The 27,427-nt window shown below is 46.8% G+C and overlaps 1 protein-coding gene across 1 annotated transcript in view; it reads left to right on the top strand.

Annotated features, from left to right (window-relative positions):
- Nucleotides 1-5,139: 5,139 nt before the first annotated feature.
- Nucleotides 5,140-27,427, top strand: part of LOC140903308 (excitatory amino acid transporter 5) — a 77,800-nt gene continuing 55,512 nt past the window's right edge. The window contains exons 1-2 of the mRNA XM_073324406.1: nt 5,140-5,316; nt 15,599-15,678. Coding sequence (XP_073180507.1) covers nt 5,140-5,316; nt 15,599-15,678 — 257 coding nt within the window. The remainder of the gene's footprint in view (nt 5,317-15,598; nt 15,679-27,427) is intronic.

Genomic DNA, 27,427 nt, shown 5'->3' with positions numbered 1-27,427 from the left:
GACTCGAGGTACTGCACATTCACCATGCCACCCCTTGGGTGGGTCAGTTTGGACAGTCCTAGACTTGGCGTGCAGTAGCTCGCTCATTCTGGTGGCTGCAGATGCAGGATGATGTGAGGTCCTATGACACCTGCACTCTAAGACCTCCAAAAGCAAGTCTTTCAGCCTGATACCAACCAAAACCTCTTCCTGACCATGGTCAGATATAACTCTTGATTTCTTAGTCGTACAGAAGCAGAACAACACAATATCATATTAGCCATATTCGATCAGCTCACCAAAATGGTGCATCTTCTTCCACGTGTACACCTCTCGAACACAGATACTACCCACAACTCCTAATTATGCATGCTTTTCAACTCCATAGTCTCCCCAATCATCTTACCGCAGATTGGGGCTCTCAGTTGACATCCAGGTTTTGGAAGGAAACGTTTCACCTCCTGGATGTCCGTTCTCATACATCCACCTCCCATCAGCCCCAGACAGCTGGCCAATCAAAACAAGTCAACCAGGTACTTGAGCAGTAGCTACACAGTTTGCTGAACCAATGCCAAAATCACTACATTGCATTACTCCCATTAGCCGAATTTACTTATAATAATGCAAAACATGCTTCTACCAAATTCAGTCCTTTTTACTCCAAGTATGGTTTTCATCCATGGCTCCATCCCTCTGTCCCCCACCACCTGTGGCAGTTTCTGCTGCCTCAGATCCGGTACAGTCTATTCATAAGATCCTAACCTAAAGGAGCACGTAGAGCAGGGGTGGGCAAACTATGGCCTGTGGGCCAGATCCGGCCCGCCAGCCGTTTTAAGCCGGCCCTCGAGCTCCTGCTGGGGAGCGGGGTCAGGGGCTTGCCCTGCTCCGGCACTCTGGCGCTCCAGCCAGGGAGCAGGGTCAGGGACCACTTCATGCTGCCCCCGGAAGCAGCGGCATGGCCCCACTCCAGCTCCTATGTGTAGGGGCAGTCACGGGGCTTCACTCTGTATGCTGCCCCCACCACAAGCGTGGTGCCCCCACCCCCAGAGCTCCCATTGGCCAGGAACTGCGGCCAATGGGAGCTGCAGGGGCAGTGCCTGCAGACAGGGCAGCACGCAGAGCCACCTGGCCTTGGTTCTGTGGAGGAGCCGGAGAGGGGACATGGCCGCTGCTTCCGGGAGCCGCATGAGGTAAGCACCGCCCAGACCCTGCACCCCTGAGCCTCCCCATGGCCCAACTCCTGCCCCAGCCCTGACCCCTCTCCCGCCCTCCAAACCCCTTGATCCCAGCCCAGAGCACCCTCCTGCACCCCAAACCCCTCATCCCCAGCCTCACCCCAGAACCCATACCCCCAGCCGGAGCATCAACCCTTTCCCACATCCCAACCCCCTGCCCCAGCCCTGATCCCCCTCCCACCCTCTGAACCCCTCGGTCCCAGCCCAGAGCACCCTCCTACACCCCAAACTCCTCATGCCCAGCCCCACCCCCAACCCTGCACCCTACTCCCCCACCCCAGCCCCGAGTCCCCTCCTGAACTCCACATTTCTGGCCCCACCCTGGAGCCCACATCCCCAACCAGAGCCCTCACCCTCTCCCAAACCCCAACCCCAATTCTGTGAGCATTCATGGCCTGTCATACAGTTTCTATTCCCAAGTGTGGCCCTTGGTCCAAAAAGTTTGCCCACCCCTGATGTAGAAGCTGCCAAAATAGCCTACAAATGTCACACTGCCAAAAACTGCCAAGAGGCCCCACCTCGGAAGGATGGTCAAAAAGTACGGCTGTCCACTAAATGTCTAGATTGGCCAATCTGCACACAAATTGGGCAACTGAAACACAGGCCCTTACCCCATTCTTCGGCAAATCAATCTGGTGGCATTTGAATTGATCCCTCGATTCTGAAAGGTCCATCCAGCATTTCATGGATGCCTCCTGAAGCTGTTCCTGGATGATCTGGTTCCACTACCGCTGCCCCCCATTCGCGTCCAGGCCCACAAGGACTATGCACTTCGGAACGTGCTGGGTTCCCAGACGCAGAAAGCGCCGCACCGTTTGCTTCACTGCGGAGGTTAGGGGCCTGAAGAACGTCCTTGGAGCCAGCCCATCATGTTCATGCCCCTGCAAAACCACGGGCCGCCCTGAAAAAAGCTTCACCCGAAGGTACCTCTCCAGGGGGAGGGCAGGTGACAGTCACTAGAGGTCTCGACCCCAGGCTGGTGGGTTTAGTAAGTAGGAGCCTTACTCACTACACCACCAGGCTGCAAGGCCACTGCGGGAAACTGTCGCTGATGCCCCACGACAGAGGCTACTGCTGACTCAGTGGGATCAGCTGAGTAGTTCTTAACATAAAGCTTCCTGTTCCTGTCAAACACCTGTTGGCCAGACCCCCGAGACCAAGTTCCTGCTCCCTTGTCCTAACCCCAGTCACGACTCTGGCTTTGACCCTGGGCGTGGCTTCTCCCTGTGATACTGCTTTGACCCTGTGTGTGATTCTGGCCCAAGACCATGGCTGTTGGAATTATTAATAATATTTGAAATCACTATTAATATGGGAAAACACCAATTTAACTGTAAATTCCTTTATTAAATCCAAAGGCCAAATGGTACTTTGAACAGCTGCTCTAAACATGCCTAAAAAGCCTAACTAATAAGTAATTTACTACACTCAAACAGTAACAAAAATTTTCTAAGAATTTGTCCAAGATACTCACAAATGGGCGAACCCCAGAGGTGCTTAGACCCTTATTGGTCAGCTCCAGCATGGTCAGGCAGGTATTAGCAATGAACCCTTTCAGAAATTACTCTTTATACCCTTTAACAAACAAGTTGTTGGGGACACTGGGGCATGGCCACTAGGTAACTCGAGGGGATGGAAGACCACGAGTGTCGATGAAGCCCCCTCGCACTAGGCCCAGGTGTCCTTGGCCCCCCCTCCCGCCTTGAGGCACTCGCAGCAGCTCTGCGTACTAGGCCCAAGTGTCCTTGGCCCCCCGGCCTGGAGGCACACACAGCAGTTATGCTGAGAATCTGCAACAATATGTTCCAGAGTCAGACTGCCTGAAACTAAACAAGGCCACACATGGCAGATATGGAAGAACAATGCTGAATAAAGCAGCTTTATGTATAGTTTAACAAATGATACAGAGAACCAGGGAACTAGCTGGGAACTGGATTGGCTGGCTATATGGATACTTGGGGCAGCTTGCTGTTGGATAAGTATGCTGGGAAAAAGGATGTATAAAAGCCTGTGTAACTTCCTGCTCTGTGTACAGGATTTGAGATTCAAATCTCCCTGTACCTTTTTGAAGCTGCAAATAAACTTTTCTGCTTCTCCACCCTGTTGTGATTATTGGGTGTAGCACACCGGGTAACGAACCAACTTTAGCTGTTGTTTAGCCTCTTGGAACTGGGTGCCGGCAACAAAGTGATGTTATTGCCAATGATTGACCGTCTAAAAACCAATCTGAGATAGTTCCCCCTTATTTCCAGTCTTAATCCAGATAAGATTTACAACTGCCTTTCTCCCCAAGGCCTTCCTTCTACTTGAGTCAGGGTCTTTCTTTGGAGCACAGATATATTTCCTTAACCAAAGCTAAATTAACTTTAATTCTTTAATTGTATACTTATCCTGCAACAACTCTTCTCTGGGCTTTTTATCATGTATGAGCCCTGACAGATCTTTTCTGACCCTTCTGGGCACACGGGGGATTATTGGAAGGCACTCAAGGACGAGCACCACTGGCATGGAGCAAGCCTGTGCTCACGCTGCGTAATGGTTGTGTTAGCAGCCGACAAATTATGCTCACTTGGGCTATGCCCCTGGTGAGCCAGCTTACTCAAGCAAAGAGGTTTAGCATGGGGACAGGATTCAAGTTGACTTGAGTTAACTTTGTAGTGAAGGCAAGCCCTAAGATATGATTACATCAAGGGACACTGCTCCTAACAAGACCTCCTGTGGACCTCGGTATTTTCCATCTGTCTTGTAACAGGCTTTGCTAAGCTTAACAGTTGCACAGTTTTAGCTCTCTGTTCACACATTTCTGACAATACCGTGTTTTACCTAAAGAAAACTTATCTTTGCATTAAGAAAAGGAGGACTTGTGGCACCTTAGAGACTAACCAGTTTATTTGAGCATAAGCTTTCATGAGCTACAGCTCACTTCATTGGATGCTTATGCTCAAATACATTGGTTAGTCTCTAAGGTGCCACAAGTCCTCCTTTTCTTTTTGTGAATACAGACTAACACGGCTGCTACTCTGAAACCTATCTTTGCATTATAGCTTTAGAAAATCTTGTAATATCTCAGGTGACTGTATCTTTCACATCACCCTTAGGTGTTGTATAGGTTGGGATCTTGGTACTACTCTAATTCTTTGATTTGCCTTATTAATGATCATAGTGAATATTCTTAGTTTTGCAAATCTCTCTTATGCTGCAGAGACCCTTATATTGATCCATCAGTGGGACTTTGGGGCTACAGTAAGAACAAAAGCTGCAGGATCTAATTATGATTAAACAAGGATATTGCAGGGGCACCCAGAGGCCCCAGACAGGCCTTGTTATATTAGGGACCAAGAAGGAAATGTGCAGATCTCGGTTCTCATGATCCAAGTTCCAGTCACTGCTGTCAGCCTACTAAAGCCCCAGTGTGTGACCCACCGCAGGGACGCTCAACCTGTGACCCTGTGCAAAGCTCGTACACCCCAGTGAAAGCTCTGTAGGATCGACCATCCAGGACTAGCTTCCTGGGCAGTGTGAACGTCCTCTAACCTCTCTGATTCCATGTCCACGGGGAGCGCTGCGGAGAGTGTACCTGGTGCAACCACATAGCAATGAAGGGGTTAACCTATGCATGTTTTTGTCATCAACCTTTCTTCCAGCCAGCTAGAAAGCTTGGATTAACTAGTCTAACATGTCACTTTCCATTAAGGCGAATGGGTCCCAAATAGCAGTATAACACTGGTTCTCCCTTTGGTATTATGTGAGAGAGAGTTCTCTGATTCTGATCTGGTTTCTGGTGGGTTCTGAACCTGGCAAAGGGAAATGATTCTGCAGAACAAGAAAGATCACTAATGATGACTGCTAGCAACCTTGGGAATATTAGCAGCATCAAAGAGACATTTTGCTCGGAGTGGAACTTTCTGGACCTCTGAAGAGGATCATGTGGGAACGTATTAAAAAAGCCTTGTTAAACTCACTTTCCGTTAGCTGCTCGGCCATCTGGAACTGGATCCGAGCTTTCTGGAGAAAGAATGGCCTCTTGACTCTTTCGATGCTCTCTGTTGTAACTGGATGCCTGCTCGGATTTTCGCTAAGCGTTCTGGAGCTGACAGAGCTGGTAAGTGGCAGAAACACGTTGTATGGGCAAAAAAATTGGGGTGGGATCACAGGCGGGGGGGGATGTTTCAAACTCCTCGGTGTAAAGGAGCTGTTGCTATAACACTTCTTTTGTGTAGAAATGTGTTAAGCCGCACTAAATTAAACCTCCCACTATGAATTGTGCAGAGGAAAACACCCGCTCATCTCATCCCTGCTCCCCAGCAGAGCTGTAGCCGCAGAGCCAGCCCATTAGCAGGCTCTCTTAGAACTAATGCTTATTTATTTTCACAAAAGGTACTGATTGGCACAGCCTGAAGGTTTGCATAGGAATCCAACCTAAACTGCAACTGCCAGACTAAAGGCCCCTTTGGTGGGGAATCCTCCATGCAGTCTCAACGTTTCTCCACTTACTGATCTACAGAAATCATTCACTCACAGTGGGGCAAACCCTGCCCCTCCCTCTGCTAGGGCGGTGTCCCTGTCTGAGGAACCAGTGCAGTTCCATTGCACAAGGTGGGGACAGGGCAAGCCAGCATGGTATGCAGCCCAGTTCTGCAAGGGCTCCTTGTCTGGCAGTGTGCAGATAGGTGTAGGACACTGTGTCCAGTTTTGGGCCCCACACTACAAGAAGGATGTGGAAAAATTGGAAAGAGTCCAGCGGAGGGCAACAAAAATGATTAGGGGGCTGGAGCACATGACTTATGAGGAGAGACTGAAGGAACTGGGCTTATTTAGTCTGCAGAAGAGAAGAATGGGGGGGGGGGAGAATTTGATAGCTGCTTTCAACTACCTGAAAGGGGGTTCCAAAGAGGATGGATCTAGACTGTTCTCAGTGGTGGCAGATGACAGAACAAGGAGTAATGGTCTCAAGTTGCAGTGGGGGAGGTTTAGGTTGGATATTAGGAAAAACTTTTTCACTAGGAGGGTGGTGAAGCACTGGAATGGATTCCCTAGGGAGGTGGTAGAATCTCCTTCCTTAGAGGTTTTTAAGGTCAGGCTTGACAAAGCCCTGGCTGGGGGATGATTTAGTTGAGGATTGGTCCTGCTTTGAGCAAGGGGTTGGACTAGATGACCTCCTGAGGTCCCTTCCAACCCTGATATTCTATGATTCTATGATTCTATGACATGGGTAGGTAAGGGGAGAGGCAGGGCTAGCTTACCCAGTGCTGTCTGGTCTTTCCCTGGGAGAGGCTACGCCAAGTTACTCCACCAAGGAGCTACAGCAGCCTTGGGGAATAGTTCATTTCACCACCCCCTCTCCACACATCTGCCCTGTTCCTGGTTCAGTTACTCAGGCTCGCTGCTGGGGGCAGGATTTTCTCCACTGTGCAAATGAGCCAGGTTCTGTTGTCATAGTACTTAGCACATGCATAGCGCTTTACATCTCTGTCCAAAGTCTGAGGAATCCTCCCACCAGCTCTGGGAAGTGTGTCAATAAATAGTGAGCCCCATTATAGGGATCTGGCAACTGAGATGAAGAGATTTGCCCAAAGCCACACCACTAGTCAGTGGCAGAGGTGGGATTAGAATTTAGCAATTTCTGATACCTGCCATCATGCTGCCTCTTGTCTGTGAGCTTCTTGTAGAGGAATTAACTGAGCCAAAATGTAATGTACTAATCCGATCTTTCAGCATTTCCCAGGACCCTTTGGACCATGGACAAGGAATCTGGCTCTGATGCAGTGCTAATGAATAACATAAAGTTAAAAATATGTGTTAGATTCATTGGTTCTCTTAGAATATACAACAACTCTCTCCCGATTTTTGACAAAGGCATTATTTTAGCTGGCTCTGATGCTAGGTAGCTGAGAGGCGCCTTTGTTTGGTTGTTACCTCTCAGAGCTCCGCTCATTCTGGAACAACTTTATTTAATCTGGCAGGATTTAGAAATGTCTGTCACTTCAATTATGTCTCCCAGCATGCTGCCCATAGCAGAGATAAGCTGGTTACTTAAGTGGAGCAAGCCCCAAGCCTGGTGATTCTCAGGGCCCAGTGACACCCCATCTGACACATCTGCTGAGCTTTGGAGGGAGTCTCCCTGCCTGCTGAGCGTCTGTGCCCAATGACCCACTGAGGTTCAGTTTGCTGTGTTCCCGTGCCCAATGAGCCCATGTGCCCCAGGGCTAGGGCCCTATCAAATTCATGTTCCATTTTGGACAATTTCACAGTCAAGGATTTAAAAAATCATGCATTTCATGATTTCAGCTATTTAAATCTGAAATTTCACGGTGTTGTAACTGTAGGGGCCTTGACCCAAAAAGGAGTTGGGGGGGGGGTCACAAGGTTATCGTGAGGGGGTTGCGGTATTGCTACCATAAAAGGTGATGCTAGGGAGGGGCAGGAATGGTCACATGCCCCTCCCCAAAAAGAAAAGGAGGACTTGTGGCACCTTAGAAACTAACAAATTTATTTGAGTATAACCTTTTGTGAGCTACAGCTCACTTCATCGGATGCATTCAGTGGAAAATACAGTGGGGAGATTTATATACATAGAGAACATGAAACAATGGATGTTACCATACACACTGTGACAAGATGATCAGGTAAGGTGAGCTATTACCAGCAGGAGAGAGAGGGGAAAAAAAACCCCACCTTTTGTTGTGATAATCAAGGTGGGCCATTTCCAGCAGTTGACAAGAACATGTGAGGAACAGTACTGGGGGACTGGCCTGTCTCCCAAGATCTGTGAGAGTGATGGGTCGTCCTTCAGGACAGGTTGTAGATCCCTGATGATGCGTTGGAGAGGTTTTAGTTGGGGGTGAAGCTTACGCTCAAATAAATTTGTTAGTCTCTAAACATCACCTTCGGCCCTCAACTAAAACCTCTCCAAAGCATCATCAAGGATCTATGACTTGTCCTGAAGGACGACCCATCACTCTCACAGATCTTGGGAGACAGGCCAGTCCTTGCTTACAGACAGCCCCCCAACCTGAAGCAAATACTCACCAGCAACCACACATCACACAACAAAAACACTAACCCAGGAACCTATCCTTGCAACAAAACCCGTTGCAAACTGTGTCCACATATCTATTCAGGGGACACCATCATAGGGCCTAATCACATCAGCCACACTATCAGAGGCTCGATCACCCGCACATCTACCAATGTGATATATGCCATCAGGTGCCAGCAATGCCCCTCTGCCATGTACATTAGCCAAACTGGACTTGACTTGAAAGGTTGAATCATCACTTGGACCTCTGGGTTGACTAAATTGGGGTCCATTAAGGAAGCATGGATAGCCGACATTTGTGCTCCGGTGTCCCTACACCCTGTGACCTTCTTCCTGCCCACACTCACAGCTTCCCTCTGCTCTGAGGGTATCTGGGAGGTATCTGGGCCTGAGGACCTCTGGTGTGATTCTGGTGCAATGAACTGTAATCTGTTGGAGTTCTTGGGGCAGTTGGCCTTTACATGCCCCGGCTTGTTACATTTAAAACATTGTTGAGCTGATGGGTCACTGGGGCGAAGTGGGTTGCTGGAGAACGGTGTGGCAGGATGATAAGGTGTCTGGAGTGTTCCTTGGGGTGTAGTTGGGACCTTGGGCTGCCCCCAGTAGTAGGGTGTGGTCTGGGGGTGTTCCTTCTGGTATCCGTTTCAACTGCAACCAGGGTTGTTTCTCTCTCCTCCCTCCACTTGTTTTGTTCCAGTTTGCCCCGCCTCTCTGGTGGTCTGGGACTGCTCGTATTGATCAGCATAAGAAGCAAGACTTTCTGCTGAGTCCATTTTCTTACCCCATAAACACTGTTTTATATCCTCCTTGGACATATTCAGGAATTGCTCCTGAGTCATCAAATCACACATTCCTTCAATGCTAGTTACCCCCTTCCTTTGACCCATTTATCTAACAGATCCTTCATCTGGTTTATATAAGCCACATTACTTAGTCCAGGTCCTTTCTTAAGGGCTCTAAATTTTACTCTGTAAGTTTTAGGTGTAACTTGAAATTGTTTTAAAACCAAATCCTTGAATTTATTATAGTCAGAAGCCTCCTCAATAGGCATCTTATTGAATATGTACTGTGCTCTTCCAGTCAATTTTGTGACCAATGTGGTCACCTTGTGAGTTTCAGGAATTTGATGGAGTGTGCACAGTCTCTCAAAGGTGAGAAAATATTCAGCAATATCACTGGATTCATCATACTGTGGACATAGTTGCTCCCATTTGTGGATTGTTGGGGAAGGATTGTTTGGGTTATCCAGTAGATTCCGCTCAGCCCTTACCTTCTCCAACTCCAGTTCATGCTTCCTCTCTTTTTTCTTCTCCTCCATTTTTTTAGCCTTTGCCTCCATAGCTCTCCTGTGGGCAGCTTCCCTTTCATTTTCTTTGGCTGCTTGTGCATCCATCTCCATCTGTCTGAGTTCTACTCATCTTTTATGTTCCTTTTGTCTTTCCTCAGTCCCAGATCTGGCTAATTCCAGTTTCTGTTGGGTATTGCTTTCTGTCATTCTAACCTCTCTGTGTTTAACCTAGCTATACCCGAGAGTTAGAAAGAAAAAAGCAACCTGGCTTGTAAAATTTTGCTGTGCTGTAACCTGATACCTTTTTTTTTTTTCTGATAGCTGGTCTCAGGCTACAGAAAAATCCTTTTGTTATGCCTGCTGCTCTGTCCCCCAGGCAGAGAGACAGACTCTGCAGCTGCAATCACCTTTTACAAAACCTTTTAAAATCCTGCTGTGCTTCTGGTTCAAAATGATCTAAAAATGATCCCACCGCTCTGCCACCATGTCAGGGTTCCTTCCCCACTCTGAACTCTAGGGTACAGATGTGGGGACCGGCATGAAAGACCCCCTAAGCTTATTCTTACCAGCTTAGATTAAAAACTTCCCCAAGGTACAAACTTTGCCTTGTCCTTGAACCGTATGCTGCCACCATCGTTTTAAACAAAGAACAGGGAAAGAGCCCACTTGGAGATGTCTTCCCCCAAAATATCCCCCCAAGCCCTACACCCCCTTTCCTGGGGAAGGCTTGATAAGAATCCTCACCAATTTGTATAGGTGAACACAGACCCAAACCCTTGGATCTTAAGAACAATGAAAAAGTAATCAGGTTCTTAAAAGAAGAATTTTAATTAAAGAAAAGGTAAAAGAATCATCTCTGTAAAATCAAGATGGAAAATACTTTACAGGGTATCCCGATTCAAAACACAGAGGATCCCCCTCTGGGCAAAACCTTAAAGTTACAAAAAACAGGAAGAAACCTCCCTCTTAACACAGGGAAAATTCACATAAAACAAAAGATAAACCAACCCGCCTTGCCTGGCTTACCTATACTGGTTGCAATATTGGAGACTTAGATTAGGATGGGTTGGAGAAGATGGATTCCTGTCTGGCCTCTCTCAGTCCCAAGAGAGAACAACCATGTAAACAAAGAGCACAAACAAAAGCCTTTCCCCCCTCAAGATTTGAAAGTATCTTGTTCCCTTATTGGTCCTTTGGGTCAGGTGCCAGCCAGGTTAGCTGAGCTTCTTAACCCTTTACAGGTAACAAGATGTTGCTTCTGGCCAGGAGGGATTTTATAGCACTGTACACAGAAAGGTGGTGACCCTTCCCTTTTTATTTATGACACACCTCATTCAATTGGTTTGCTGTAGGGCTACAGCGTATTCGCCCTATTCCCAGAGTAACATTGTGGTGGGCTTGCTATGCAACAAGAGAGCCACTTCATGCTCACATTGGAAATACAGAAAGTAGCATTGATGGCAATGTTTCCACTGCAAAGCGTTTGCCAAGAAACGATAAAGACAAAGTGTTGTTAGCTGCTGTCTCCCACCAGGTGCAAATACACAACAGCCGTGCAGTGATCCTGAGTGTCACCTTATTGCACCCATGACTGCTGTGGCTGCATGTTACATGGATACATACTTCAATATTATTTCTCTTACAATATGTGGATACCTAATAGGGGCTTATAAATTACAAGCTCTGAAAATACTGCATACAGAGTGGGGTATTAGAAGGTATGCTGTAGTGTAGACAGTGGTGGGCTGGAAAGTTTTGGCATATTGTGTACAGTGGGGTATTGGAAGGTATGCTATACTGTATTGTATATAGTGTGGTATTGAAAGGTATAGCATATTGTTGCACTTCGAAAGCTAGGGGTATAATTAATCTGTTGTAATTCCATTGACTCCAGTGAAATTACACCAGGGGTAAAATTGGCCTAGTGATTTAATTCTTTTTCTGTACTGCTGCAAAAATATCTTATGACTTACATTGTTCCAGAAATCCTTAGCAAATATACATTAGTTATTGTTTGTTCCCTGCACTTTAGTGTAACAAAAACTAAAATGAAAAGAGAAATTTAAGGCTGAAGCCATAAAGCCAGTAGGTCAAATGTATAATTGAAGTGACTGAGCATTAATAATCATTAATAATCTGGAGGATGGCATGGATTGCACCCTCAGCAAGTTTGCAGATGACACTAAACTAAACTGGGAGGAGTGGTAGATACGCTGGAGGGTAGGGATAGGATACAGAGGGACCTAGACAAATTAGAGGATTGGGCCAAAAAATTCCTGATGAGTTTCAACAAGGACAAGTGCAGAGTCCTGCACTTAGGATGGAAGAATCCCATGCACCGCTACAGGCTAGGGACCAAGTGGCTAGGCAGCAGTTCTGCAGAAAAGAACCTAGGGGTGACAGTGGATGAGAAGCTGGATATGAGTCAACAGTGTGCCCTTGTTGCCAAGAAGGCTAACAGCATTTTGGGCTGCATTAGTAGAAGCATTGTCAGCAGATTGAGGGACGTGATCATTCCCCTCTATTCCTCATTGGTGAGGCCTCATTTGGAGTATAGTCTCCAGTTTTGGGCCCCACACTACAAGAAGGATGTGGAAAAATTGGAAAGAGTCCAGTGGAGGGCAACAAAAATGATTAGCAAAAAGAAAAGGAGTACTTGTGGCACCTTAGAGACTAACCAATTTATTTGAGCATAATAGTCTCTAAGGTGCCACAAGTACTCCTTTTCTTTTTGCGAATACAGACTAACACGGCTGTTACTCTGAAAAATGATTAGGGGGCTGGAACATTTGAATTATGAGGAGAGGCTGAGGGAACTGGGATTATTTAGAAGAGAAGAATGGGGGGGAATTTGATAGCTGCTTTCAACTACCTGAAAGGGGGTTCCAAAGAGGATGGAGCTTGGCTGTTCTCAATGGTAGCGGATGACAGAACGAGGAGTAATGGTCTCAAGTTGCAGTGGGGGAGGCTTAGATTGAATATTAGGAAACACTATTTCACTAGGAGGGTGGTGAAGCACTGGAATGGATTACCTAGGGAGGTGGTGGAATCTCCTTCCTTAGAGGTTTTTAAGGGCAGGCTTGACAAAGCCCTGGCTGGGATGATTTATTTGGTGTTGGTCCTGCTTTGAGCAGGGGATTGGACTAGATACCTCCTGAGGTCTCTTCCAACCCTAATCTTCTATGATTCAAGTATTTGATGCAAAGTGGAACAGCTCTAACAGGAGCGATTGAGAGAGGCCCAGGCCCAAAATGCCCAGTGAGTAGGACACTCACCTGGGAGGTGGGGGACCTGCATTTAATTCCCTGCTATAAGTCAGGCAGAGGAGGAATTTTAACCTGGGCCTCCTACGTACCAGGTAAATGCTTTAATCACTAGGCTATTGAGTGCAGGGGGAACCTCTCCCCCCATTTTTTGTGAGAAAGGCCTGGCCTGCCTTAGGCACCTCTATTTCCAGGGTAGAGCTGTGCAAATAATCAACTTTTTTGGTTTGGAGGCAAAACAAAAAATTGAGGAAAAAATGTTTTGGGTTAAACCAAATGCTTTGTTTCATTCTCAAGGGTTGTGCTTTTTTTTTTTTTTTTTTTTTTTTTTGGCTTTTTAAAGCAACTAAATGAAAAATCAAATAAAATTCTAAATGAAAAGTTATTTCAAGTCTAAAAGTCACTGTTGTATTTCAAAAATGCCAGAACAAAATGTTTCTGCTTTGTTTGGATTTTATTTATTTTTACCCAAAAGAGAACATAGCATTAGACCAGAACACCGAGCTTTTCAATCAGCCTTCAGACACATAAACCCAGTGATTCAGTTTAGTGTCACGGTTTGTCACCTAGATTAAAATGTGAAGAGGTGCTTAAATAAGCCCTGGCTGGGATGATTTAATTGGGGATTGGTCCTGCTTTGAGCAGGGGGTGGGACTAGATGACCTCCTGAGGTCCCTTCCAACCCTGATATTTGATGATTCTATGATGATTCTGTGTGTTAGATCCTGAGTTGCACCTGCAGGACACTAATGGCCATCGCGAAGAGCACTTCATCTGCACCTGGTAAGACGAATGTGACCTTTTCTCCAATAGTGACCATGCCACAGTTATCCCGATCTTTGTCATCTCAAAATTAGATTGCTGTAAAATGCTGTACGTGGGGCTTTTCCTTGGAACTATTCAGAAACTGAAGCTAGTGAAAAATGCTGCAGCCCACTCAAGTGGAATTGCATGCTGGGAACTCATAAGACCAGTGCTCCGCGATATTCACTGGTGTGCAATAAGCTTCAGAGTAGAATTAAAGGTGTTGATTTTAACCTATAAAACCCTAAATGGAACCTGATTACCTGAGAAACTGCCTTTCTCCCCAGGACACGCTGCCACAGTTGAGGTCACCAAAGGCACTGGAACACCCTCGATACACAGGAGACGTAGCCACTGGCAGGATGTCATCCATGCAGGGTTCTTGCTTTTGGAACTTGCTCCCTGCCTTTGTCTACCAGATCCCAGTTTTGTTACTCTTCCAGGCATGCTGCAAAGCCCATAGTTCCTCCTTCATTAAGGATGCTGGGGGAGGGGCACTTAGGCAGATCTATTTACAGGCAGTCCTTTAGTCACGTTCATGTTATGATTTTTAATGCATGGGGTTGGTACCCAGAACACTGACTGACACCTATGTTGCGTCTCAAAGTTTTGAATACATAGATGACCAGACCAATATGCTTACCAGATTACTTTTGCTCCCTCATGTGGATCTACAATTTATTTTGTGCATTGGGCAACTAGTGAAAAGGTTGCACCCAATTGCACTTGATGTCACTTGCAATTGCCTGTTTTACATATGCAAATAAGGCCCAACTTCTTGAGAGCATGTAACCCTTCTGCCAGGTGGAGCCAGCAGCAACCTCACTAGCTGCTCGTTCTTCTCACCACCTCTCCAGCCACTCATTCCCCAGCCCACTGTTAGTCGCCTTCTGCTACCACCTGCCTCTCTGCTGTGACCTCTGCACATCCCTCTCTTAGTGATTTTCAGCTCTTTGAAGGCTGGGCAGAGACACTGCCCCATCTCAACTGATTTCAGCTCTCAGTGATGGAGCATTTAAAATAACAAAAGAGGCTCCTCATGAAGCCTATTTAGCTCTTTCTTTGAACAGTGGGAAGGAACAGGTTAAACCAGACCAGGGGAACCCTTGGGGAGGGTGTACAATCCTTTTAGCTAGGATACCTGTCCCCACCCTTCTTACCTTCCCAGGGCTCTGGCATTCGAGCCCCTGGCTTAATGAGGTCCTTTCAGCTGAGGGTGACCCCCCCTCATTTGGGACACCTTAAGCACAGTTCTACTCCCCTTTATCCATACAATAATAACACTGGTAACAGCATTTCACTACCCCTGCATTCAGTACTAAAGTGATTTGTAAGCCAACACCAAACAAAGTTGATTACACCACTCTATCTGCTGGATATCTCAGCGGAGTAGGTGTGTTCATGTTCATGCGTCCAATGAAGTGAGCTGTAGTTCACAAAAGCTTATGCTCAAATAAATTTGTTAGTCTCTAAGGTGCCATAAGTCCTCCTTTTCTTTTTGCGGATACAGACTAACACGGTTGCTACTCTGAAACATGTAAATACAGTTTGTTCTTGAAGTCTCTCCCCCTCTCAGCTAGATGTCAAGGAAGAATTCATTCAGACCCTGCTTACATCTATAACCAACAATGTCCAGGAATTAATATTACTAATAGTTGTTGAGAAAGTGATTCTGATTATTGCTACAGGACCATGGGGACAGTGTACTTCCAATGACTCCTTCAAGTGCAGTAGTCTAACATCCTTTTCCATCTTTGCCTTCATTTTATTACACTCTATTTGTTGTCCATATTGCCAGTCCCAGTACTGGACAATGGGGGTGGGTGGGGGGGAGAGAACAGATTTTAAAAAAGATACAAAGTTGGAATTAGGGATCTGTTGCAAGAATGAGAATCTGTAATTTTTCTATCTTTGAACAATGTGTATATTTCCATTATTTACATCTTGCCAGCTGATTCTCCTGCCTGATCAATCTTTGTTCTTTACACAGGAGAAGCAATACTTTTCTTTTCCTGGAGAGCTCCTTATGAGGATGTTAAAAATGCTGATTCTACCCCTCATTACTTCTAGGTAAGAACAATTCTCTTACTTTAAGAATAAAAAGTCACTTTTATTAAATTGTGCTGAGCAAATGTATTTACAGGAGCCAACCCATCCTCTTTACAAAGCCGGATAGAGGGAGACACTCAGATCCTGAAACCATCCTCTAACCAAGGATCAGTAGGTTGCACATTTGCATGCATTGACATTGTAATATATATATTTATATTTATTCAGGCATGACTTATCAGAAGCATATTTGTGCCCATTTTTAAGTATGCTGTAACAAACTCCAACATGGAGTTTACTTACTGAAAGTACTTCTCTGCCGCCTTTCCAATCTCACTGCTCCTATTCTTTTTTTCATGGTGATAAGTCCTGAGAAGATGGGGAACAAGTAGTAACATCCTCAAATTAATTGTCACTTAATAAATCATCAACATGTGAAAAGGAAATGCAGAAATGTAAAAACAGTTTCAACAGCTCTGTGATGGTGATACTTTAAAGTTGATACCGGAAAAGTAGGAATCCAGAAGATGCAGGTTTCTTTCCTTCTCCTTTTCGTGCAACAGAACAGAGTTTACTCTATTGGGGATCGATTTATCGTGTCTCGTTTAGACACGATAAATCGATCCCTGAATGCATTCCCAGTCGACTCTGGAACTCCAGCTCACGAGAGGCGGAAGCAGAGTCAATGGGGGAGCGGCAGCGGTCGACTCACTGCCATCCTCACAGCTAGGTAAGTCGCTACAAAAGTTTTTTTCTCCTGCTTATAATAGCTCGTCTTAATTAATTAGCCTCTTACAGTTGGTATGGCTACTTCCACCGTTTCATGTTCTCTGTATATATATATATATATATATATATATATATAGCTTCTTACTGTATGTTCCATTCTATGCATCCGATGAAGTGCAGAATGGTGGTAGAATGTGCATCTGGACTTTTAAAAGCACGCTGGCGCAGTTGACCGACTCAGTTAGACCTCAGCGAAACCAATATTCCCATTGTTATTACTGCTTGCTGTGTGCTCCACAATATCTGTGACAGTAAGGGGGAGACATTTATGGCAGGGTGGGAAGTTGAGGCAAATCGCCTGGCCGCTGATTATGCACAGCCAGACACCAGGGCAGTTAGAAGAGCACAGCAGGGCGCACGGCGCATCAGAGAAGCTTTGAAAACCAGTTTCATGACTGGCCAGGCTACGGTGTGACAGTTCTGTTTGTTTCTTGATGAAAACCCGCCCCCGTGGTTCACTCTACTTCCCTGTAAGCAAACCGCCCTCCCCGCCTCCCTTTGATCACCGCTTGCAGAGGCAATAAAGTCATTGTTGTTTCAAAATCATGCATTCTTTATTAATTTGTCACACAAATGGGGGGATAACTGCCAAGGTAGCCCGGGAGGGGTGAGGGAGGAGGGAAGCACTGGGTGGGGTGGAGGAGGAGGGGAGGATGGAAGGACAAGGCCACACTGCATTTCAAAACGTATTGAATGCCAGCTTTCTGTTGTTGGATAGTCCTCTGTGGTGGAGTGGTTGGGTGCCAGGAGGTCCCCCCACCGCATTCTTGGGCGTCTGAGTGAGGAGGCTATGGAACTTGGGGAGGAGGGCGATTGGTTACACAGGGGCTGCAGTGGCGGTCTGTGCTCCTGCTGCCTTTCCTGTAGCTCAACCATACGCTGGAGCATATCAGTTTGATTCTCCAGTAGCCTCAGCATTGCATCCTGCCTCCTCTCATCATGCTGATGCCACCTCTCCTGTCACTCGTCCCTCCTCTCCTCTCGCTCGTCCCTCCTCTCCTCACCTTCATTTTGTGTTTTCCTGGACTCTGACATTGTCTCCCTCCATGCATTGTGCTGGGCTCTTTCAGCATGGGAGGACTGCATGAGTTCAGAGAACATTTCATTGTGAGTGCGTTTTTTTCGGCTTCTAATCTTTGATAGCCTCTGGGACCGAGATGATAGGGGGAGCATTGAAACATTTGCCACTGCAGGAGGGAAAAAAGGGAGATTAGTCTTTAAAAAGAGACATTTTAGAGAACAATGGGTAGACTCTTTGATGGTGAGCCAAGCTGTTAACATTACATAGCACGTGTGGTTTCTTTACAAGGTCGCATTTTGCCTCTTATATCAAGGGCCTGCCGGTATAGTGTGAGAGATCACACATGCAGGGCCGGCGGGCAACAGAATTCGGCTTGCAGACAGCCATGGTAAGCCACAGTCTTTTGGCTTCTTTAACCTTCCTACCATGTGGGAATGGTTTCAAACAGCAGCGCCCCCATTTCCCATACCAAGCACCCGTTGGATTGGCCATTTAAAAGGAGGGGCTGCGGTTTTCGGGTTAACATGCAGCACAAACCCAACTAACCCCCCCTCCCCCCACACACAATTCTCTGGGATGATCACTTTATCCCTCCCCCCAACGCATGGGTAACAGCGGGGATGATTTCTGTTCAGCCACAGGCAAACAGCCCAGCAGGAACAGCCACCTCTGAATGTCCCCTAAATAAAATTCCCCTATTTCAACCAGGTGACCATGAATGATATCACTCTCCTGAGGATAACACAGAGAGATAAAGAACAGATGTTGCTTGAATGTCAGCAAACACTGGGACCATACGCTGCCATACTTTGTTATGCAATGATTGCAGACTACATGCTACTGGCCTGCCATGGTAAAGTGACCTACCACGGAGGACGGAATAAGGCTGCCCTCCCCAGAAACCTTTTGCAAAGGCTTTGGGAGTACATCAAGGAGAGCTTCACTGAGATGTCCCTGGAGGATTTCCGCTCCATCCCCAGACACATTAACAGACTTTTCCAGTAGTTGTACTGGCCGTGAATGCATCCCAAGTCTTCAGGGCAAATTAATCATTAAACATGCTTGCTTTTAAACCGTGTATTATATTTACAAAGATACACTCACCAGAGCTGCCTTCTCTGCCTTCGAGGTCCGGGAGCCCGGGTTGGGAGTGTTGGCAGAGTATTGGCTCTAAGGTGATAAACAGTTCCTGGCTGTCGGGGAGAACGGTTTCTCCGCTTGCCTGGTGTGCACTATCTTCAACCTCCCCCTCCTCATCATCTTCCTCATCCCCAAAATCTTCATCCCTATTGCGTGAGACTCCCGCCTTGCAGGAGTCCACGTACAGGGGTGGGGCAGTGGTAGGGGTGCCCCCTAGAATTGCATGCAGCTCATCATAGAAGCGGCATGTCTGGGGCTCTGACCCCAAGCGGGCATTTGCCTCTTGGATTTTTTGGTAGGCTTGCCTAAGCTCCTTAAGTTTCACACGGCACTGCTGCAGGTCCCTGTGATAGCCTCTGTCCTTCATGCCTTGGAGATTTTTTCAAATATTTTGGCATTTCATCTTTTGGAACGGAGTTCTAATAGCATGGATTCGTTTCCCCATACAGCAATCAGATCCAGTACCTCCCTTCGGTCCATGCTGGAGCTCTTTTGTGATTCTGGGACTCCATTGTCACCTGTGCTGAAGAGCTCTGCATGGTCACCTCTGCTGATGAGCTCACCACACTAGCCAAACAGGAAATGAAATTCAAAAGTTCACGGGGCTTTTCCTGTCTACCGAGTCAGTGCATCTGTATCAAGTGGAGTGCCCCAAGGGTCGGTCCTGGGGCCGGTTTTGTTCAATATCTTCATAAATGATCTGGAGGATGGTGTGGATTGCACTCTCAGCAAATTTGCGGATGATACTAAACTGGGAGGAGTGGTAGATACGCTGGAGGGGAGGGATAGGATACAGAAGGACCTAGACAAATTGGAGGATTGGGCCAAAAGAAATCTGATGAGGTTCAATAAGGTTAAGTGCAGGGTCCTGCACTTAGGACGGAAGAACCCAATGCACAGCTACAGACTAGGGACCGAATGGCTAGGCAGCAGTTCTGCGGAAAAGGACCTAGGGGTGACAGTGGACGAGAAGCTGGATATGAGTCAGCAGCGTGCCCTTGTTGCCAAGAAGGCCAATGGCATTTTGGGATGTATAAGTAGGGGCATAGCGAGCAGATCGAGGGACGTGATCGTTCCCCTCTATTCGACATTGGTGAGGCCTCATCTGGAGTACTGTGTCCAGTTTTGGACCCCACACTTCAAGAAGGATGTGGATAAATTGGAGAGAGTCCAGCGAAGGGCAACAAAAATGATTAGGGGACTGGAACACATGAGTTATGAAGAGAGGCTGAGGGAGCTGGGATTGTTTAGCCTGCAGAAGAAAAGAATGAGGGGGGATTTGATAGCTGCTTTCAACTACCTGAAAGGGGGTTCCAAAGAGGATAGCTCTAGACTGTTCTCAATGGTAGCAGATGACAGAACGAGGAGTAATGGTCTCAAGTTGCAGTGGAGGAGGTTTAGATTGGATATTAGGAAAAACTTTTTCACTAAGAGGGTGGTGAAACACTGGAATGCGTTACCTAGGGAGGTGGTAGAATCTTCTTCCTTAGAGGTTTTTAAGGTCAGGCTTGACAAAGCCCTGGCTGGGATGATTTAACTGGGAATTGGTCCTGCTTCGAGCAGGGGGATGGACTAGATGACCTTCTGGGGTCCCTTCCAACCCTGATATTCTATGATTCTATGATTCTATGATCTGAGTTGAGAGTGCTGTCCAGAGTGGTCACAATTGAGCACTCTGGGATAGCTCCCGGAGGCCAATACCATTGAATTGCGTCCACACTACCCCAAATTTGACCCAGCGAGTTCAATTTCAGCACTAATCTCCTCATTAGGAAGGAGTACAGAAACTGGTTTTAAGAGCCCTAAAAGTCAGAAAAAATGGCTTCGTAGTGCGGACGGGTGCAGGGCTAAACAGATCTAACGCTGTTAAATCCGACCTAAACTCGTAGTGTAGACCAGGACTAAGTCTAATGAGACTAATCAATTAAGGTGGGCTATTATCAGCAGGAGAAAAAAAACTTTTGTAGTGATAATCAGGATGGCCCATTTTAAACAGTTGACAAGAAGATGTGAGTAACAGTAGGAGAAAAATTAGCATGGGGAAATAGTTTTTAGTTTGTGTAATGACCCATCCACTCCCAGTCTTTATTCAAGCCCAATTTGATGGTGTCCAGTTTGCAAATTAATGCCAGTTCTGCAGTTTCTCGTTGGAGTCTGGTTTTGAAGTTTTTTTGTTGAAGAATTGCCACTTTTAGGTCTGTAATTGAGTGTCCAGGGAGGTTGAAGTGTTCTCCGACTGGTTTTTGAATGTTATAATTCTTGACATCTGATTTGTGTCCATTTATTCCATTTGTCCGGTTTGGCCAACGTACATGGCAGAGGGGCATTGCTAGCACATGATGGCATATATCACATTGGTAGATGTGCAGGTGAACGAGCCCCTGATGGTGTAGCTGATGTGGTTAGGTCCTATGATGGTGTCCCTTGAATACATATGTGGACAGAGTGGCAACGGGCTTTGTTGCAAGGATAGGTTCCTAGATTAGTGTTTTTGTTGTGTGGTGTGTAGTTGCTGGTGAGTATTTGCTTCAGGTTGAGGGGCTGTCTGTAAGCGAGGACTCGCCTGTCTCCCAAGGTCTGTGAGAGTGATGTGTCGTCCTTCAAGATAGGTTGTAGATCCTTGTAGATGCTTTGGAGAGGTTTTAGTTGGAGGCTGATGATGACAGCTAGTGGCGTTCTGTTACTTTCTTTGTTGGGCCTGTCCTGTAGTAGGTGACTTCTGGGTACTCTTCTGGCTCTGTCAATCTGTTTCTTCACTTCAGCAGGTGGGTATTGTAGTTGTAAGAATATTTGATAGAGATCTTGTAGGTGTTTGTCTCTGTCTGAGGGGTTGGAGCAAATGCGGTTGTATCTTAGAGCTTGGCTGTAGACGATGGATCATGTGGTGTGGTCTGAATGAAAGCTGGAGGCATGTAGGTAGGAATAGCGGTCAGTAGGTTTCCGGTATAGGGTGGTGTTTATGTGACCATCGCTTATTAGCACCATAGTGTCCAGGAAGTAGATCTCTTGTGTGGATTGGTCCAGGCTGAGGTTGCTGGCGGGATGGAAATTGTTGAAATCATGATGGAATTCCTCAAGGGCTTCTTTTCCATGGGTCCAGATGATGATGTCATCAATGTAGCACAAGTAGAGTAGAGGCGTTAGGGGAAGAGAGCTGAGGAAGCGTTGTTCTAAGTCAGCCATAAAAATGTTGGCATACTGTGGGGCCATGCGGGTACCCATGGCAGTGCCGCTGATTTGAAGGTATACATTGTCTGCAAATGTGAAATAGTCGTGGGTGAGGACAAAGTCACACAGTTCAGACACCAGGTTTTTAGATTCCTTATCATTTTCCATTATAAACATTTTGTTCTTACTATTTTTTTAAAAGAACTGATGTCTCCATGGTTTACATCAGGAGCTTGAAATTAGACAGGGAGTTAGTCTTGGGGTCTTTTGCTCTTCCCAAGAAAAATCCACCCACATTTGGTCAAATTATAAACTACCAAAATCGCTGTTTCCCATCTGTGTTTTCCTTAGTAGAGTTTGCTCCAGGCTTGCAGCTAAAATAGTTGGGGGAAATAGTATGTGATCATGTAATTAAAAACTCATCATAATTCATATACACAAGGAAACAGAATTAAGGCTACACAGGAAACCATACTTCTGTTATTTCCTAACTTTTGAGAGCTTGACTTGACAATCATAATGTTCTTTTAACAGTTTTTTTTTTAAAGTAATAGCATATATGCACCAGGGGATTCACTTAAGCTACTTTTGCAAGCCAAAACTCAGTTAAAGATGAGGAAAGGTTGAAAGTGTTTGAATGGAGCCCGACTAGTACCAAAAACCAAGAGAATGCTTATTTTACAAAAATTCATCATCTTTTTAAAATACCCAAATGTTAGAATGTCTTGAAGTGAATCGGGCTGGCTGGAAAACAAGAATTACATTTCACCAAAAATGTGAAGGTTTGATGCAGAATGAACACAACAAGACCTTTTGAAATTGTTCATGACAAAAAACAGAGAAAGTTTCCTGATTCAGAGCTGAGCCGTGAACGTAGGTCCCATCAGCGGGTTATAGTCAGGCTCTGTAATGCTTTCTTAATGTGTCCTGGTGGAGCTGTTCCACTTTGTAAAGAGAATTAAATATCTATTGGATCAGAGCATAAAGATCTAGCTTTGCCACCCAGTGGGTAGCACACTCATTGAGACGTGGCTCTGAGGTTTTTAATGTGGCACAGATGTTTGTACTGACAGCACATAATTGCATTGCACAGGTCTTAAGGGGACAGCTGTGGGTTTTGACAGCTAGGTGGGGAGCAATTGGGGCTTTTGGCACATCAGACGGCAGGGCAGGGGAATTGGGTTTCAGAATTAAGCCCCACTGAGAGGAGAGGAAACAGGGCACTGCTCTGAGCTACTGTTTCAGGCAGTCTTCAGACTCAGGCAGACAGCTTCACTCGGGTAATGCTCAGTTCAGAGTTTCAAGGTTATATCACAACCATGAGGCCTAGTCCGGGATCACATTTTGTGTCAAGAGGTGGCTTTTGCAGAAAATACGGCATTACAAATAGCCCTGGGTATTATGCCTGTTGCCTCTTTCCTGGGCAGTAGCAGACTTCAGGGGATTTCTGTTGGAAGACAAACCTGTGACACAGAGTCTGGTTATTTTCTTAGCGTAACCTGTTTTATTTATACCTAAACGCCAGTCCTGGAACAGACATAGTCAAACAGCATGCAGGGAAATTCCCCTTTTCAGGAGTCTCAGCCAAAACACCAATGCCAAGTTCCTAGGGCATAATTCTGCTCTAAGAATTTACGTGAGTTACAGGGAGCAAACTGACTACTGTTTGCAACAGCTTCTCAAAATAGAAACTACATCATAAAAGTAACAACAATGCAGCATTTAGAACTAGTAAAACTATGTAGAATAGCACCAGCTGGTGATTGCTTTTACAACATGCCCGTGAAAGACATATCACCTTCAGAAGCCGGGAAGAGACACCATGTCCTACATAAGCAACAGGTGTAGCCAGTGCAGCCATCCCAGTATGACCTCCCTCCCACTCAGAAATGCTCCCTCTGGTGCCTCTGCCCCCCACACTCCTGAGCACTGGGAGCCAGATTATTCCTGGGGCCCAGACAGAATTTTGCTCAGGGACCCAGGTTACCTGCCCGGCTGCCCCAGATTTGAGTGGGGTTGTGACCCCATGTGCCAGGTTACAGTGCCACTTATTCAGATTTGGCCTGGCTGCAGCGATAAGCTGCCAAAATCTTAACAACTGGTTCCCTCCTCCCCACATGAGGGTGTCGTGGCTCACCCCCGCCCCCAGGGACTCCTGCCCCATCCACCCCCCTCCCCTGTCCCCTGACTGCCCCCAGAACTGGGCAGGAGGGTCTCGTGGGCCACCGTAGTGGGTGCCCACCCCGCCCCTAAGAGCCAGAGGGACCTGCCGGGGGCGAGGTGGGGAGTCCTGGTGGTGCTTACCTGGGGCAGCTCCCAGGAAGCATCTGGCAGGTCCCTCTGGCTCCTAGAGGCGGGGGAGCATAGCTGGGGGGGGAGCAGGGGGAGCGGCTGCTGCCCCCACTGATCACATCAAAAGTGGCGCCTTAGGCGCCGACTCCGTGGGAGCTCCAGGGCTGGAGGCCCCAGGGGGAGAATTTGGTGGGTGCAGAGCCCCCGGCAGCTCCCCGCCCCGCGCCCGGCTCCAGCTCACCTCCTCTCCACCTCCTCCCCTGAACGCGCTGCCCTGCTCTGCTTCTCCCCCCCCCACGCTTCCCACAAATCAGCTGTTCATGCTGGAAGCTGGGGAGGGCTGAGAAGCAGGCGGCGGCTTCACACTCAGGCCCAGGGAGGTGGAGGGGAGCTGGGGTGGGGAGCGGTTCCCCTGCCCCCCCCCAGGTTACCTGCTGCGGTGCGGGCAGCCCTCCTTGTGCCCCCCACCTCCCACCCCAGTATGCCGGAGTTCAGACCAGCCCACTAGCTTTATGCGTCTGAACCCACAAAAGCTGCATGGAAAAGACCCCCGCGAATGGCCTCGTACATGCTGTAGGGATATCCTGGCTTCCAACCTCACCCGCCTCAACCTTAACATACAGCAGTCTGCAACATCGCCAGAAGACCTGATCCAAAATGTACATGCTACACTCTACCTGCAGGAGACTGAATGAATGGATGGGAATCAAGTCTTCTCTCCATTTTCCCCCACCCGCTTGATAACCTGATTGGCAAACTAATTCACTCATCCCAAACCAGGATTATTTGCATACGAATCGCTTCTTCAGCCCTTCTGGGATTGCAGTCAGACAGCTGAGGGTAATCACGGTGTAGAGGGATACATGTAGCTGGGCAGCAGAGAATGAGGAGGATGGTCATTTTGGAGTGGGGAATCTGAATTAAGTGCACAAATTCCTTACGTTGATGTTTTATAGGAATGCCCATACAACCCCCCAGGTAGAATCGCTCTAGTTCTATCCCATTCCCGGCTGCCCCCACTGCCCTTTACACTGACACAATCCCCTTTACTCTGGAATGAGGATACCCACGGTGTAATCCCACTGCCAAAAGCAAAAGAGACTGCACAACACACACTGTCTTTTGTCAGTATTGCTGTGTGATCCCGTTTGATCATCCAGCACTGACTGCCCTGGCAGATCCAATCAGCAGCTTTTACACCTATACACCGTGAGTCCAAATTGTCTCTGGCATGTGCCTATGAGCAGTGACACGTGCCCCTCACAGCATTAGCCTCCTCTCATTTCCATTTCCAGCCCGCTCCAGTGACTTCCCTGCAGGAAGCCCACCTGATCATTTGCTACCAATAACGTTGCATCTGAAGAAGTGAGCTGTAGCTCACGAAAGCTTATGCTCTAATAAATTGGTTAGTCTCTAAGGTGCCACAAGTCCTCCTTTTCTTGTTGTCAACATAGTACAGGCACTGTCAGTTACAGCTCCATGCATTGCACCTGGCTGAAGATGGAGCTTCGGAGCTTTGTTTTGGCTGGGTATTTTACTTGCCCGTTCGATGCACAAGTGTTGTCCTTTCTATGAACTGTTGTCAATTGGTTCCTGTGTAATGTGTTTCCAGAAACTAACCACTGGATTTCTTTATTCTTTCCTGGCTTGGCGCTGGTGCTATCTGAACTACCTTACCTGGCATTCAGCTTCGTGGTTTGTGTTTGTAATTTCCTTTTTTTAAAAAAAGTGTCACCCTGTAGAATTATGGATATAAATAATGACATCCACATAAAATATTTAAATTTAAGATTAAATTTGAGAAATTAGTGCCTCTAATCACCAATATTTAGCTTTGTTGAACACTCTGAAAAATTGATTCCTGATTCTAGAGAGGTCATTAGAAAATGTTCCAGGAATTTGTTCATAATTAATTCTTTCACAATATTTTTCATCATCTAATGTTTCACATCAGAGTCTGATTTCTATTTTTCCTTTCAGTTATATATATTAGGGTTTTTTAAAAAACATTTTTTTATAGACTGTGTTCTACATTATGGCCACATCTGTGAATTTTTGGGAAGTTTATATTTTTTTGAATCAGCGCTTCTAAAATTGCTTTCCTCTTAGAATCATAGAATCATAAAATATCAGGGTTGGAAGGGACCTCAGGAGGTCACCTAGTCCAACCCCCCTCTTCCTTTTATTGTTTCAAACTCCTTGGCCTGATTTGTGGTGTTGTTGTTTAGGGGGTTCTACACTCTCATGTCTCCCTCCATGTGCTCGCCAAGCTTAATGACAAGTCTGAAATGTTTTTGACACATATAGGGATCATGGTGGACAGAGTGCAGTACCCCTGTGCAGCCCAAGTCTCTGGAGGGCAATGGACTGAGCTTAGCCAGGGAGCTCTGCAGGACTCTGGGAACTAGGGAAACAAGGGGTCAAAGATCTCCGCAGAGCTTAGGAACTCTGTGGGATCCTAGATCCACGAGCTCCCTATCCGCTTTCTGTGAATCAACTTTCCACTCCTGTGCTTCTGCAACCTCCCCACCTCAATTCCTGCTCCACTTCCCACCTCTGAGTTCCTGTGGACTTTCTGAAGTTCACGGGGTCTGCTGTAGAACTTAGCAGGCCATCAGAAGCCATAGGCCCAATGTGGACTCTGCTAGAGTCCACAGGAGACAGTCCTGCAGACTTTAGAAAAAAGGTGGGTTCTAGAGAAAAGATAATACAGGCTGGGGCTGTGTTTTAATCTCTGGGGCATATACTCAGAGCTGGGCCGAAGGAAGGGCAATATGCAGCCCCCTGACCATCCCTGGTCTGCCCACTCCTCCTATCTGGCCCTCCCAGATTTTATCCTGCTCCCCTGCATGCATCCCTAGGCTTCAGACTTTTGCAGCAAGGAATGGTGGTCCAGAAAGATGACCTTCCAAACTTGGCCTTCCGAACTTGGAGCAAGCATGATCTGGGCCTAACGCATTGCAGGGCAGCCATCTCTCTGCACACTCTCCAAGTCAGAGCCCTTTGGCCAGAGATGGCTGGCAGAAATGTACTTAACTGCCTTGTTCACTGGAGCAAATGCAGCTGTTTGACAATGTGCTGGTTCAGAGTACTGTAATTTCATGCTGGAGCTGCTGACAAATAACCAGAGCAACGGTTCACATTAGCAGGATGTTGAGACCTTTATAGACCAGGTTTGTTTAAAACAGCCCATGGTCTAGTCCTTCCGAAAGGCCACGTCTATGCCAGCGGACGTACAGCTGTATAGCTGTGAGCTGGAGCTGCTCTGTTCTGCCAAGAGAGAGAGAGAGAGAAAACGAGCTTCTGTGAACATCATAAAACCACCGCAAGGAGCAGCAGGAGCAGCTCTCCCACCAGCAC

This window comes from Lepidochelys kempii, chromosome 25 (genome assembly GCF_965140285.1).
Source record: "Lepidochelys kempii isolate rLepKem1 chromosome 25, rLepKem1.hap1, whole genome shotgun sequence".
NCBI classification, from domain to species: domain Eukaryota; kingdom Metazoa; phylum Chordata; order Testudines; family Cheloniidae; genus Lepidochelys; species Lepidochelys kempii.
The sequence above is the reverse complement of the archived record's forward strand: the minus strand, read 5'-3'. Positions and strand labels throughout refer to the sequence as shown.